General features: G+C 44.5%; 1 protein-coding gene across 5 annotated transcripts in view; it reads left to right on the top strand.

Moving 5' to 3' along the window:
- The window catches only part of TRANK1 (tetratricopeptide repeat and ankyrin repeat containing 1), a 220691-nt gene that overhangs the window by 118139 nt on the left and 86952 nt on the right, over positions 1–15600 (top strand). For all 5 annotated transcript variants that reach the window (XR_005218462.1, XR_005218461.1, XR_005218469.1 and 2 more), the window contains 6 exons: positions 666–754; positions 2319–2422; positions 2537–2669; positions 6691–6836; positions 8884–11933; positions 14231–14329. Coding sequence is in view for 1 of the 5 variants with exons in the window: in XM_037847084.1 (XP_037703012.1) it covers positions 666–754; positions 2319–2422; positions 2537–2669; positions 6691–6836; positions 8884–11933; positions 14231–14329 (3621 nt within the window). In the remaining 4 variants the exon portion in view is untranslated. The remainder of the gene's footprint in view (positions 1–665; positions 755–2318; positions 2423–2536; positions 2670–6690; positions 6837–8883; positions 11934–14230; positions 14330–15600) is intronic.

Raw genomic sequence — 15600 nt, 5'->3', positions numbered from 1 at the left:
CACCCCTAAAGCCTGAACCCCTTACTGCTCACTGTCTGCCACTGCCCTGGAGTATTGTGTGCAGAGATGACATTCCAGCACCTTGTTCTAACAATTAGTGTCAGTGTTAACCTAATATTCATTGTCTCTCCTGTGGTTCATGAAGCTGTGGCTTGGAACCCACGGGGAGCGTGGCTCATTGCTGGTGATGGTGCTCTGGGGGCCATGGTGGGGAGGAGTGATAGAGTGACCAGTGACCTAGGGAGGATAACAGAAGGAACCAGCAGTGGGTGGTTGCAATAATCTTTATCCACCAACAGGGAGGTGTCCGATTGTTTAATGTGATGAGGGCAAAAGTCTGCACATTTTGAAATAACAGTAAAATCCTCTCACATTGTCCCTTTCTAAAGCCCAGGCTGGGAGCTTGAAAAGAGCTACTTGGCTTTGGATTTTCAAGAAGGAGTTATAAAAAGCTATCTGTCTTCTTCTGATTTGTAGCTGTAGAAAACTAAGGTAGACCAAAGTTAAAAAACCAAACAGCACCCTTTCTCCCTCCTACTACCCCCACTTCCTCCTTCCAAAACCCGCACCAGCCTGGCTTGGTAAGCTGAAGTATATCTTAAACGAATAGTAGAAAGATAACACAGGTTGAAGAGAATGAATGCTGCTTTTCTTTTTCATTTTAGACTTTGATGATAGCATGTTTGTGAAGACTTCCACCCCAGAGGAGTGGATTACTCAGGGGGACTACTATGCCAAGCACCAGTGCTGGACGGTAAGGGGCTGGACCCGGAGCCAGGGGCTGGGATCCTTGTGACCAGTGGCCTCACCAGGTCTCACAGCCATCACTTTTATCACCAGAACAGGGGAAGGGTAATGGTACTTCTGCTATTTATTCTGAAACATCAAGTCACTCTGCAATGGTGAGAACTCCCTGTCCTGCTCCCTACTCAGTCATGACAAGCCTTCCATTTGGCCAAAGGCCAGTATGTGCTGATAGGTAAATGGAACGGGTCATGGGTTTTGCCCCACCAATGAATCCTTCTGTTTATTTTCATTCCCTCCTGTACCCTATGCTTAGAGAGCCTTTGCTGTTATACGACTACATTTTAAAACATAATCAGATTGGTCCTCTCTTTTATTTTTTAAACTTTAATCAGGCATAGACTTAACTGCCAATCTGAGTCTGATGAGCATAGATTAGGCTTTATCACTAGACTGAGCTGACAGGGGAGGATATGATGGTGAGTAAAATAGGCACATGCAGAAGTGCACAGTTCCAGCCATACATGTGTCACAAATGAGAGACCAGCTGCCACCAGAACAGCTCTGTCCTGAACAAGGAGGCCAAGAAAGCTTCTTTGAGGAAGGGAATCTTGAGCTGAGTCCTATGGGGTGAATGAAGTTAACTAGGCAGAGAAGGGATGTAAGAGCATCTCAGTGGGAGGGGACAATGTGTGCAAAGGCCCTGTGACGGGAAGGAGCGTGGTGCACAGGTCACAGGAATGAATGGAGGCCCGTGGGACTTGGGAAGCTAGAGCAGACGACAGGGGGAGATGCTGTCCTGTCCACTTTATCAGCGAGCACCCTTAATCCCTCCCTTACACATGCTGAGACCTAATCTTTGCATGCTGGGCAGAATGTGACCTGTCTGTCCCCCTAGCCTGTTCTTTCAGACACAGTGCCAGCATTCCTGTTTTAGAAAAGGAGCTTTCTGCTGGCAGGAATCAGGGTGCAGACTGACTCTCCTTGACACTTGTCTGTCCACCTTCTGGTGGTTAATATGGATCTGCATGTCCCAAGAATCTGGTCACTTTTCTTCTGGGATGAATTGAGACACCATCTCTATCTTCATTTTTACCCCCAGTACATGTACTGTGGCTATTCTTCCTACACTGTGAGGATGCCATTGTAGTTACCAACTAGAGAAAAACTGTGTTGAAGCCCAGAAAAGCCACTGGGTGACTTTGGGCCAATTGCTCCATGTCCCTGACCTGAGGATGCTGCTGTATACAGTGAGAAGGATGCTACTTCTCACATGTGGCTGTTGGAAGATTAAATGAGGGTGTTACTGTGGTGGTCTGGAAAAATATATATTATGTACCTTTTTCGTGGCTTTTGGGTACCTCCAAAAGTAGTCTTTGAGTGTGAAATGTTAGCTGGTTGTCCCTGTGGGGCTTTATCCTTTGAGACTACTTTTGATGGCATCCCAACACTTTCCTGCTTCTCCCCCTCAGATAGGACTGGAGTGAGACTCAGTGCTTTGTCAGTGGAAACATGTAATGCATGCTCTAACTCTTGTTCTGTATGTAATCTCCATTACCATTTGCCTATTCCAGGTTGCAGCCAAGTGTTACCAAAAAGGAGGAGCAGTTGAGAAGGAGAAGTTGGCACTAGCCCACAACGCTGCCCTGAACATGAAATCCAAGAAAGTCAGCCCCAAGTAAGACTCTTGGAGTCACTTCAGTAGTCCTCTGATGAGAGCAGCAGGTTAAATATATTGTTAAATGTTGGGTCAGCATTCCAGGGAAGTTTTGTTTTGTTTCCCTCCTCTCAGGGAAAAGCAGTTGGAGTATTTGGAACTGGCTAAGACCTATCTGGAGTACAGTGAACCAAAACTGTCCCTCAAGTGTCTGAGCTATGCCAAGGAGTTCCAGCTCTCCGCCCAGCTGTGTGAGAGGCTGGGGAAGGTATGGCCCCCAGCCTGCTGCTGCTCCTGGAGGGACTGGGCTTTAATTGAGCAGATTGAGGGTTAGGTCCCTCAACCTCTGCTTGTGGCAGGATGGGCTCCTGTACTCCAAGGAGGGAGGGACTGACCCTGTGGACTGTATGAGTAGCCCTTCCTCTTTCTGCTTATTCTTAGAAGGCTCTGAAGGCAGTGTGAATATGTGCGTATGTCCCTGTCTGTGTTAATGTTCAAAGCCTGATGTTAACCACCAGGAAGCCAAATGTTCAAATCAAAGGGCAGATGGGTTTTAGAATATTCCTGCCTTCTGTTTCTCTATTTTTACAGCCTGGCTGAATGGCTTTGCATTTATGTGACAATTATCTATGCTCCCAGTAATTGCTCTAGAACTGTCCCAAATACGGTAGCCACTAGCGCATGTGGCTATTTGAATTACAATTTAAATTAATTAAAATGCAATAATATTAAAATTCAGTTCCTCAGTCTCACTAGCCATATTTTAAGTACTCAGTGTTTAGAACATTTCCTTCATCACAGAAAGTTCTGAGGGACAGAGGTGCTGAGTCTACAGCACTAGAGCACAGCTACTCACAGAGTGGTCAGCAGGCTGGTCGCAGGTTGTGAACTTTCATTTGTCTGCGTCAAGATTAATGCGAGTAGACATTTTCATAGCAGTTTCATTGTTGTGACATCCAAGTGGTGATGGTTTTCCTAGCAATTCGTTTTTATTGTATGGGTCATGATGGACTGAAAATTTGAAACAATCTGGTCCTTCACTGCAACTAGTTTGAGAAGCTGTGTTCTAGGTAGAGTTAATTGGAGTGCCTGGCAGAGGGCTCCTGCATTGCCCTGCCACCCCCTTGTGGGGTTTTGTGACCTTTCAGTGGGAAAGCAGGATTCCATGTCTGTGTGGGAATTATGGTAACTCCTGGGATCCTCAGAGTCCCCTGTGCACTGGGCGGGGTGGGAATGGAACCCACCAGGGAAGTTTGGGGTGTGACCCCTAGCCAGTCTCTAGAACTTCAGTGCCCTCAAAATGTGGAGGCCACCCTGTGCCTGGGGACATAGCTCTTCTTCCCTTCTTCTTCCACAGGCTTAGCCACTGGTAGCAGCTTCCTTTACCTTCTCTCACCAGAACACTCTAACAGCTCTAAGCCCCACCCAGGGAAGACTGCAGTCCCTTTCTCTTCTGAGGCCCTCCCTGGAAACATGCACAGTGCTTAGCCAGTGTTGGATCTCTTGTGGTCATCTCACCAAACTGACCTGCGTGATTCAAATTGACCAGCATGGCAGCAGCTTTAGGCAGGATCCTTGGACCATATTCCAGTGTTGATTCCAAATGGACTGCTCCTGATTCCAAATGTTGCTCCCCCAGGGAAGATTTGTTCATCAGGGTGCCATGGAGTGTAAGATTTCTTTTCATGGATTCCTGTGCCTTACTTGTTCCCTCCCTTTAATCAGGCAGCAGCATTGATTTCCCTGGAAACCTCTGGAGGCCCTTGCCTCTGGAGGGCTGGTGGGGCCTCCTCACAGGGGAGAGTGGGTCAGAAGTGGGGAGCTGCCACTTAGAGCCAAATTGGGTGCACACTTAGCACCTAACGAGGCCTTGTCACACAAGGATTTTTCTTCTGAGTAATCAGCATTTTCAAAGAGAGGAACGAGATGGGGGTGATTAGGTACTGATTATGGGGTTTTAATGATGTGGCTCAGATCTGTCTGGGAGCACTCCAGTCTGTGATGTCCATAGAAGAATCTCCCACCTGGATCTTGTTTCTATTTTAGCACTTCTTGAAGCTTGTCTCATTAAACATCACCCAGCTAAGACTTATTAGAGGGCTTGGCACATGTATTTTCTTTTGTGTCATTCTGAGTTTGTGTTCGTTTTGGACCTCAGGTGCAGTGAGTAGAATTAATTAATTCATTCAATAAATATGTAGAATGCCTACCATGTGCAGTCAAAGCAGAAGAGCTTCCATTTCTAGTATGGGAGAAGACAGTAGATAAGCAAATAGTCTAGATATGATGTCAAGGGTGATGAGGACCAAGAAGAATAAAGCACGGTGAGAGCCTAGGGGGTGTCAGGTGTTGCTGTTGTAGATTGGGGGTGGGGTGGGGGTGGGGGCGGGAACTGTTTTGAGCCAAGCCCGTGAGAACAGCTGCTGGAGGGCATCACGGCTGAGGAACAGTTAGGGCAAAGGCCCCAAGATGGGGATGCATTGGTGAGTTTGAAGAACAGCAAGAGGCCAGTTTGATCAGACAGAGTGGTGTGTGCGCACACGTGCAGAAATGGTAAATGAACAAAGAGTTTGACAGGAACAGATCATGAGGGGCCTTGTAGTCTGTTGTAAGACTGGATTTTGTTCAAGTGTGATGGGGAGCAGTGGAAGGTTTTGACTGAGCAGTGACGTGAAACTACTTATTTGGATGCTTTGTGGAGAGGTCTGTAGGACAGCAAGAGTAGAAACAGAAGGCCCAGTTACGAGAGTCTAGCGGTGGCTTAGGCTGAGATGATGGGGCTTGGACTGGCATGATGGTGGTGGAGTTGGTGGGAAGAGGTCATGTCTGGGAAATTTATGAAAGCTGTGGAGCAGACAGGGTTGGCTGATGGACTGGTTGGGAAGGGTGAGAGGAAGAGTTGAATATATGCCTCTGTTAATAAGAAACGCCACCACCAGTGGATGCGAAACCCCAATTGTTCTTTTTCATTCATCTTCTTCTTCTTTGTAACCAGTCTCTACTGCCATTCTCTTCTCATTGTCAGCCATTCTAATGCATTTAATATGTCTTTATATGCATGCATTTTTGGAGAATAATGATATTTTTTATACCTATATATTTTAAGCTTATCTAAATGATATCTTGTTCTGTTTTTTGTTGTTTTTTTTTTGTTTTTTTTTTTTTTTTTTACTTTTTCCATATCCTGCTGTAGTGTTAGGATTTGATCATGTTTCTGACTGCTGATAATATTCCAGAGTAGACATCTGTGGCATTTGGCTTATCCATTCCCCTAGTGATGAACATTCAGGCTGGTGCCACCTCCCAGCTGCCACACAAGACTGTGGCAGAGCACATCTCTTTACAGTCCCTTATGAGGCTTTTATGAGGTATTACTAGGAGTGGGCTTGCTGCCCTTGGGATATGCATGTTTGATTTTACTATGAATGGCCCCCTTGCTTTCCAGAAAGGCCTGAGGATTCTGTTTCCCCATATCCTTGGTCATGTTCAGTAGGTTCTGATTTTCTAATTTTTGCAAATCTGATGGATGTATTTCACTGTGTTTTTAATTTGCATCCTCTGATTACCAGTAAGGTTGAGAGTCTTCATTTTATTTTGTAGTCATTCATGAGATGCCAGTTTGTATCCTTAGCCTAGTTTTCTGTTGTATTTCCAGCAAAGTCTTTTTCTTGTAGTTGCAGGAATCTGTTTTATGTCCTAGACCTGCCCAGTCTAGTAAATCAAAATTAATCAAAATTAAATAAAATTAGCAATTCATTTCCTCGGTTGCATGAACACATTTTAAGGGCTCAATATTCACATGTGGTGAGCAGCTACTGTATTGGACGGTGAAGATGTGGAGCATTGCTATTGTCACAGGACGTGCTATTGGGCCATGCTGGTCTAGATGTAAATGTTTATCTTCTCTCTATTAACTTTATTTTGTGTGTCCTTTGTTAAATAACTTTGACATAATCAAGTCTATCAGTTTCTCCTCTAAAGTTTTTGTGGTTTGGATTTTGTTGATGACTCACATAATCTCAAGGTCACAAAGATATTCTCTTACATTTTTCCAGATTGGCTTTCACTTTTAGATCTTTAATCTATTTGAGCTGACCTTTGTGTACAGTATGAGGTTGGGCTTTTTTTTCTCCATGTAGAGAATGTTTTCCTAATATTATCTGTGTTTTTGTGTTTTTCTCTAGATTCTAACAAATATCAGACGTGCAACCATCATATTAATTATGGTATTGGATGTTATAAAAGTTACGTTATATATACTCTAAAAGTAAAATCTTACTCTATCCTAGGTAAGAGATGCTGCATATTTCTATAAGCGAAGCCAGTGCTACAAAGATGCTTTCAGATGCTTTGAACAGATTCAGGAATTTGATCTAGCACTCAAAATGTACTGCCAAGAAGAGCTTTTTGAAGAAGCTGCTATTGCAGTGGAGAAGTAGGTGGTTTTATTCTCTCCCCCCTCCCTCCCTTCCTTCTTTCTTTCCCAGGTTCTCCTCTCACTTTTCCCAGAGGCAGCATGCCCTGGGTGCTTTATACTGCTGCTTCTATGGTGGCTTGACCACATCACCCTTTGTCCACTTAAGTAGTGGCCTCAGGGCTGGGTCAAGAGCTCCTTGAGAGCAGGACTCTGTGTCTTCTCTCTTAATAAGCTTTGACACTGTGTCATTAGTAGAGGGGACTGAAGAAGATGAAAGGTGTGTTACAAATGTGTATATGACATACACACGTTCAGGACCTTTTGTGTCTAATGACAGTTCTGTCCTCTCCACCTTTACCTGCTCAGTTGACAATTTTGCTGATATGTAGATGGATCAAGGTAAGAACTCTAGTGAGCAGGCAGGATTTTGCTTCAACATGATCTACTGGCAGGAGCCCAGCCGAGCACTTACCATACGTGTATGTAACATGTATGTACACATGCCCTCAGTTGTAGGTATGTAAGCTTTATATATGACCCATGAAAGAGATTCTCTGGTTCTGTGGTTCTGCTCAGTGGGGACTTGAGTCAGCTCTCTGTCCCCAGAAGAGTGGACCACGGATAGGTTCTATAATTTCCTTGCTCTCTACTAAATTATACATGTTGACAAAAGGAACACAATTGACCCATGTGTTCAAACTTTGGATCCTTATTTTTTTCAGTTAACTGAAATTTTCAGTTATTCAAAAAAATGCACACAGTTTTCACAAGGTGAACACACTTGTGTAGGTAGCACCCGGATAAAGAAATTAATTTTTATTTTTTGAAACGAAAAAGTAAGTGTCCAGTAATTGAAAATAGTCCTTTATCAAAGGCTCTGGGGTCATTATATGTATGATGTATGCAGTGGTGTCAGCTTGGCACTTAATGGGTACCTGATTATCAGGGTTCTATGCTGTGGCACTGTGATAATTGACCAGACCAATTGCTTGTGAGTTCATATGACAAAATTGAATTAGAAAGATTTTAATGGTGTATTAAGTTGAGATCTAATTGTAGTCTAAGTATTAATGAGAGCCTCGCATTAGATTTATCTGAGTGTCCTTTGAACACTGTGTATACTAGATATAGAGTTCAATGCTAATTGGCCTGACTGAAAATGCATTGAGGACATTTTAGAACCCAAAGAAAATAATCAACGCCAGACGATCTCAGTTCTTTCATCCACTGGAGATGAAGGGCACTCACTGGAGTTATTCGTCCTCCAAGTAGCTTCTTCCAGCTCTCAATATCAGAAATAAAATATCTGGTAGTCCCTTAAACCTGCTAAAAATGCTCCACACTCCATTAGCCAATGCTTGTATGAGAAGTTTAGTCCCTTCCTTCATTTTTGTTTACACACCATTAAGGAGGGCCTGTTGTACTGGGAAATCTGTTTGTAGGATAACGCTGAGGCATCATAAGGTCCTTGGGCATTTCTCTGGCTGTGAGTATTACATGAATACACTGATTTTGATCGGTAGCATAAGGGCTGTCGCTCAGAGCTTCACTGATCTCATACTGGTTCAACCACATGCTCACCTGGCAAAAGAGGAAAACCACATGTTGGACAGTAAGAGGAAGACTGATGTCATCACTTGTGTGTGTATGGCCCCCATCTTTGTTGTTTCTCATTAATCACATATTAAACCGAATAGGGCTGTAAACACAAAATGATTATCATGAGTTTATGGGTGTTTAAGGGATTTTTTTCAGGGAAAATTTTGACTCTGCATACATTTTGCTCCACAGGTTGACTTTCAAACTTAACACTTGCTTGAGTTGCAACTCCACTAACTTTCATTAATTAAGTGCACTAATGCCTGGTCTCTTTGGCGAATATGGAATTTATTTTATTGGTATAAAATAAAGCATTTATAAAAATTCTTTATCAGTTTAGGTCCTATTTTGTAATTTGTATCTGCAAGTGGGAATTTTATCTAAGTTGCTCTGTGCTGTATTTTGGAGGACTATTTCTTTTGGTTAGGTGATAATAAGTTGACATTTGTGTTTTCTGCCGTTGTAGGTATGAAGAAATGCTAAAGATCAAGACTTTCCCCATTTCTAAACTCTCCTATTCTGCTAGTCAATTTTATTTGGAAGCTGCTGCCAAGTATCTGAGTGCAAATAAGATCAAGGAAATGATGGCTGTCCTCTCAAAGCTAGACATAGAAGACCAGCTGGTGTTCCTGAAGTCTCGGAAACGGCTAGCAGAAGCTGCAGACCTGCTCAACAGGGAAGGTCGGAGAGAGGAGGCTGCTCTGCTCATGAAGCAAAATGGCTGCCTCCTGGAGGCTGCCCGGCTCACTGCCGACAAGGACTTCCAAGCCTCATGTCTCCTGGGGGCTGCCCGCCTCAACGTGGCCAGGGATTCCAACATAGAAGATACCAAGGCCATTCTGAGAGAAGCCCTTGAGCTCTGCTGTCAAACCAACCAGTTGTCCGGCATTGCTGAAGCCCAATTCCTACAGGGGGTAATCCTGAAAGATTTTCAGAAGCTCGAGGATGCCTTCTTCAAGTTTGACACGCTCAACCACTCAGCCGGTATGGTGGAAGCACTCTACAAAGCAGCCAGCCAGTGTGAGGCAGAGCCTGAGAAGGTCTTGGCTCTGGCTCCTGGGGGCTTGGACGTCCTCCTCAACCTGGTCAGGGCCCTCAAAAAGGTGACTACCAATGCTGAGAAGGAAATGGTCAAATCTTGCTTTGAGTTTTTTGGGATTTCCCAGGTGGATGCCAAGTATTGCCAGATAGCTCAGAATGACCCTGGGCCCATATTAAGAATAATCTTTGACCTAGATTCAAACTTGAGAGAGAAGAAAACAAAAGACCATTTCTTGATAATGATGGACCAAGTGAAATTAGCACTGAACAAGCACCTTTTGAGCAGACTGTGTCAGATTGCACAGAGCCTGCTTGGAAAGACCTATCCAGGCATGTGCATGAGGTTTATTGTGGGCTTAAAATGTGAGGATGAAAACTGTGAGAATTTCCATAGGCCTTTGCGGCGTTGTGAGGCCAAATGTTTGGTTCAGTCAAAAGCGCACCTGGTGGCAATCAACGGCTTGCTTTTGGAAGCCAAAAAAGTATTCCCTAAAATCTTAGCTAAAGAACTTGAAGAGATTGATTGTATTTTGTCTACAGATATGTATGGCCTTTGCAAATCCTTCCTCAATGCCGTCTTCCCTAAGCATTTCCACCAGAGAGTCTTATCAGAAAACCCTATGGCATGCAAAGAAATCCTCAAACCAAATTACAAATCTTTCCGATTCCACAGGTTAGCTTTGAAAGAGTACATCCACTTTCTGTTTCAGAATGAAAGGGCACGAAGCCAACGGGAATCTACAGACCTGTGGCTGAGTGCCATGCAGGCTTTCCTGCTCTCCTCCAACTACCCTGAGGAGTTTGAAAAGTTACTCCGCCGGGAGGAGGACAGCTACAACATGGAACTCAAGGCTCTAGAGTCTGAAAAAGAGGAAAGGGGCAGGGGGAGAGGCAGCAGAATGAAAGGCATAGAAGGGAAGTTTGGCATGCTGGTGCCCAACAAGGACGATGACAGTTCAGAGAAGACCCACCTGTGCTTCATCCGGCTGCTGGAGAATTGCATTGATCAGTTCTATGTGTATAGGAACCCTGAAGACTGCAAGAGGCTCTTCTTCCGTTTCATGAATGTCCTTGTCAAGAGATGCAAAGAGCCGCTCATCCCCAGCATTGGGAACACAGTGGCCTTGTTGGAGTTCCAGTTTGTCCACTGTGGAGTGGTCCTGGCCCGCCTCTGGAAGAACACCATCCTGTGCCTCCCCAAGAGCTACATTGCACTCTTGCACTATTGGGAGTTCCTGTTCAGCAAGAAGGACAAGAAGCCCGGAGATGTGTTCTCCATCATTCAGGAGTACAAACCCAAGGATGTGACAAGAGCCATTCAGGATTTCCGATTTCACCTTTCCTACCTTGTCAAGGTGCTATGTGGCTATGAGAATGTGAACTTCAGTGTCCTGCTTGATGCCTTTGGTGACATAGACTGTGTGGTCTCTGGTGAGGCAGAGCGGACACTGGTGCTGTGCTTGGTGATGCTAGTGAATGCTGAGCAGGTCCTGCAGCCATACTGCAAGCCTCTTCTGTACCGCCACTTCCAGGAGATCGAGACCAGTCTGCAACTGATGAGCGTGGACTATCCAAAGCAGGTTCCCGAGAGGCTGCTGAAAGTGGTGAGGCAGGTGTTGATGGCAGTCAATGTAAAGTCCGTGGCTGAGGCGCTGCAGGACCTGCTTTTTGAACGGGATGAGGAATACCTAATGGACTGCTACTGGCGGTGGGACAGCACGCACACCAAAGGGTCTGTGGTCCATGGCCTTTATCATGAAGAGGTCAAACTAAGCCGCTTGCTCTGTGTGGACTCTGCGGACTATTTGGCTGAGCCAGAGTGTGAGGTCGATCACGATGAGACAGATGAGCTGGTATTAGAAGACCGAGACCACCTCCTTGCTGCCATCCTTTCCCAGAAGGAGCGGAAGGCTGCTATCCAGCGGAAGTTGAGAAGAGCGTGCTTGGTGGTGTCTCTGTGCATCACCTGGAGTAGAAGGGTGAACGTCCTGACCAAGCGCTTCAGGGAGGAGCCCAGGGAGCCCACTACTAGCAACTTCAAAAAGGCCGATGTTGACAGGACCCAGTGTGACCTGTGTGGAGTGAAGTTCATCCGTGGTCCTGAGAACTATTTCTACCCCAGTAAAGCGTTTGAGGGAGCAGCTTCAGAGTCTGTGGCCCTGTCTCAGGCTGAGCTGGAAGGAAAGGAGGGCCAGGAGAGGAACAGTGAGTCTTACGAGCAGCACATCTGCCTAGAAGGCCACCAGAAGCAGCAAGTGGCCTACCAGAAGTACTCCGAGTTTTTCCTTGAAAAGGTGGACCCAGCCATTGACGAAGGCAGGCTCGTGGTACAAGACATCGAGCAGAGCACGTGGATTCGCAGTCACCTGGGCTCGAAAGAGCACAGCCACATGCTGCAGAGGAAGGTCCAGGAGAACATCAAGAGGGTTTTGGATATGGTGGAGGACCTCTACCGGCGGAAGGCCTGGGCTGGAGGTAAGGAGATGTCAGAAATAGGGGCCCAAAGGGTGTCAGGAGCTATTCATAAGCCTGGAGTTTGAGAACACATGTCAGAGTCAGGAACTCTGTAGTGATGTCTGGCCAGGGGATGGTAGAATCTTAGCAGAAATACAAGTGAGGAATGTGTGTTTTCAAAGTACAGCAATTGTTTGGACCATTACCTCCTTCAATTAAGAATTTGTGAATATCTTGGACTGAGCTGGTTTTCCCTGGTACAGATGAGAAAAGGGCTTGCTAACATTCTGTGGAGAGGATCACAGGGAGAATGTTTAAGGCCTTTAAGGTTCTCTTGATTCATTAATTCAGTGAGCATTTCTTGAGCACCTATTATGTCTTGAGCTGAACCCTTGACTAGGATCTGGAGGTGTGTAGCTGGTCTCTTTCCTTCAGGAGGGTTGATATCCTTAAACCATACCTCATATGAACCTTTAATAATAAAAAAATTCTTATGTGGTCTTTGAAACAGATTTCCCCTAGCTTCCTTGCTAGCTATTTCTTGGCAACATTGAAAAGAAATTAGGTTTTTTTTGTTTGTTTGTTTGTTTGTTTTTTCAAAGAGAGAAAGAGTTCAATGCTACATGCAAAGCAGGAGATCCAATGGCCTATTGGCCCAAAAATCTGTCTCCCTGAGTCTAAGGAGTTCAGGATTTTTATGGATTCAAGCAAGGGGAGATGGAGATTTATTTTACCATTACAATATCAAGTACAAACAGAGCTGAGATTAAGCTAGAATGACCATTACAATAGTAAGTGTAAACAGGGCTGAGACTAGGCTATCATAACCATTACAATATAAAGTATAAACAAGGGTGAGACTAGTTGAGTTTCAGTAATTTCAGGTATTAACTTCTGCCTATTCTATGATATATATAGAAAACATCTATGTAGTGATTCTGTAATGATCATTTGTTAATGCTTAATTTCTCAGTTACAGTTCCTTCCTTTTGTCTTTGTTCAGTCCTCAATCTTGAGGGATATCTGCTGGGCAATGTCCGTTCTACCTTCTTCATGCTTGTTCTAGTTTGCTAATGCTGCTGGAATGCAAAATGCCAGAAATGGATTGGCTTTTATAAAAGGGGGTTTATTTGGTTACGCTGTTGCAGTCTTATGGCCATAAAGTGTCTAAGGTAGATCAGCAATCGGGTACCTTAACTGGAGGATGGCCAGTGGTGTCCAGAAAACCTCTGTTAGCTGGGAAGGCACTGGAGTTCTGGTTTCAAAATGGCTTTCTCCCAGGATGTTCCTCTCTAGGCCTTAGCTTCTCTCCAAAATGTCACTCTCAGTTGCTCTTTGGGCGTTTGTCCTCTCTTAGTGTCTCCGGAGCATAAGTCTACTTTCAAAGGCTGTCTCCAAAATGTCTCTGTAAGCTGCAGTTCCTCTCTCAGCTCCTGTGCATTCTTCAAACTGTCCCTCCTGACTGTGGCAAGCCAGCTCTTTCTGTCTGAGCTTATATAGTGCTCCAGTGAACTAATTCAAACCCACCCTGAATGGATGGGGTCACACCTCCATGGAAATTATCCGATCAGAGTTATCACCCACAGATGGGTGGGGTGCATCTCCATGGAAACAACCTAATCCAAACATTCCAACTTAATCAACACTAATATATCTGCCCCCACGAGATTGCATCAAAGAACATGGCTTTCTCTGGGGGACATAATACATGCAGACTGGCGCAATGCTGAAAAGGGGCATCAACATCATGGGGTAGAGGAATGAAGCTGGTTGTCATTCTTGGAGAGACCGTTACCTCTGGGTTTCAGGGCTTAACTGGCTTGGGAACAATCCATAGGCTTTAAGTCTCTGAAAAATAAACTGTCCTGCCGAGACTCCAGAACGTCAGGCAGTCGAACTCCTTGCTTCTTAGGAATCTTTGTCCCTTTCAGCTTGCCAAATTGAAACCAAACAAAAGGAGTGCGTTCTCTGCCCACTGCACATAACAGCTAATCCATGAGACTGGGGTTTCAAAGAGAAAGTTTAATGCTACTCATGAAGCAGGAGATTCGATCGTCTATCAGCCCAAAAATCTGTCTCCGAAAGTAATGTTTTGTATAAAATTAGTGAAACTGAATGTCAGTCTAGCATTTGTTTGTAGTTTAATGATTGATCTTCTGAGAAATTTGTGGTGGCAGAAGAAGGCTTTGGGTCCTTACTGTCTTCAGGGGAAGCACAAACAGAGACTGGGACTAGGCGATTTGACTCTGTACTTGGTTTTCTTGTCCTGGGGACTGCCTTCTTACTCAGAGCCCATGTTCTTTGGTTTTTTTTTTTAGCGGAGGAGGTGATGACGCGACTGGTCAACATTCTGATTCCGTCAGTCAGGGATGCACGGGAGTGGTTGATGAAAACAGAGCTCCACTTAACGGAGGAAGGTAAGGAGTTCTTTATTCCAGGGACAGGAAATGCTTTGGGTCTCATGGTTCTTGTTACTGCTGGCTCCCAGGAGGATCTGAAGCGGGCTGCCAAGTGTCGTCAACCGTGGTCACTCACTGTCTAAGAACCCCACCCCCAGTGAATCAAATTATTGGCAAAGTGGTTCTGAATTTCTCCTCTGTACTGTGACAGCTGTTATTCTGGGCTCATGTTAGTTGCTAAAACCCTCTTTGCTAATCATGCCCTATTTGAGGATGACTCAGTCACTATGTATTCTGAGTATAGTGATTCCCAAGGATGTATTGCAAAGCTATCTTGATAAATGTTTGTCTGTGTCAATCATTCATTTAAGTCAATGAATATATTAGTGTCTAGTATGTATCAGTACTGTTCTAGGCCTGGAAATAAAACCGCGAACAAAACAAAATCATTAGGGAAACTTGCATGCATCTTCCTACAGAAGGTTATGGGCTTGTGTATGATGTATCACGTTTTGTTCATGAACATAGATGCCTATAGGGTAAGATTACTTTAGAGAGTTAATTGGCAAATGAGTTGTTAAAATAGCTGTGATTGGAGGTAGGGGCTGCACTGAGGTACCTGGGGGAGTTGGAATTTGGAAATCAAACGACCAGAGCATAGTTTTGCTTGTCAGCACCAAAGCAAGGGTAGTGAAACCAGGAGGCCAAAGGGAGACTATGGAGGCTAGAGGTTTGGAAATCAGACAGTCTGGGTAGAAGATCCCTGGAATTCTCATTGTCAGGAATAAGGGATTTGAAAAGAGAAAGCCAAGGACAACATAGAGAAGACAACAATAGACATAATTCTGGAACCATGAGACCTATCTCACCTTTGTTCTTTTTTTCATTTGACTGCAGCAAATGGATTACATGGGTCCTCAGTGGTAGAGGGAGAAGCCAAAGGGGTGGAATGTATTAGAGAAAGTAAATTAGCATTCTACATTTAATTCCAAACTTATAGGAGTTCTCTTCTATTTTATGCACTGGGATGGTAGACTGCATTTCTCAGACTCACTTGTAGCTAGGGTTATATGTGTGAATTAGGGTTCTGCTAATTAGATACACAAATAGCAACAACACCATGTTTTCATCTAATGTAATGCAACTGCCCCTCAGATAAACAAAAAATTCTCTCATTCTTCCCCACATGCGGAAGCCCAAAGGCCCAGCACTCACTGAATCCATCTTTTTCAGTGTTCATTTTTCTTCTAGTTTAGTCACAATCCCCCTTGAAATCTTGAAATCTGAGC

The sequence above is a fragment of the Choloepus didactylus genome, chromosome 1 (assembly GCF_015220235.1).
Source record: "Choloepus didactylus isolate mChoDid1 chromosome 1, mChoDid1.pri, whole genome shotgun sequence".
In the NCBI taxonomy this organism is placed as follows: domain Eukaryota; kingdom Metazoa; phylum Chordata; class Mammalia; order Pilosa; family Megalonychidae; genus Choloepus; species Choloepus didactylus.
Note: the sequence above shows the minus strand (reverse complement) of the source record. Positions and strands in the feature narration are given on the sequence as shown.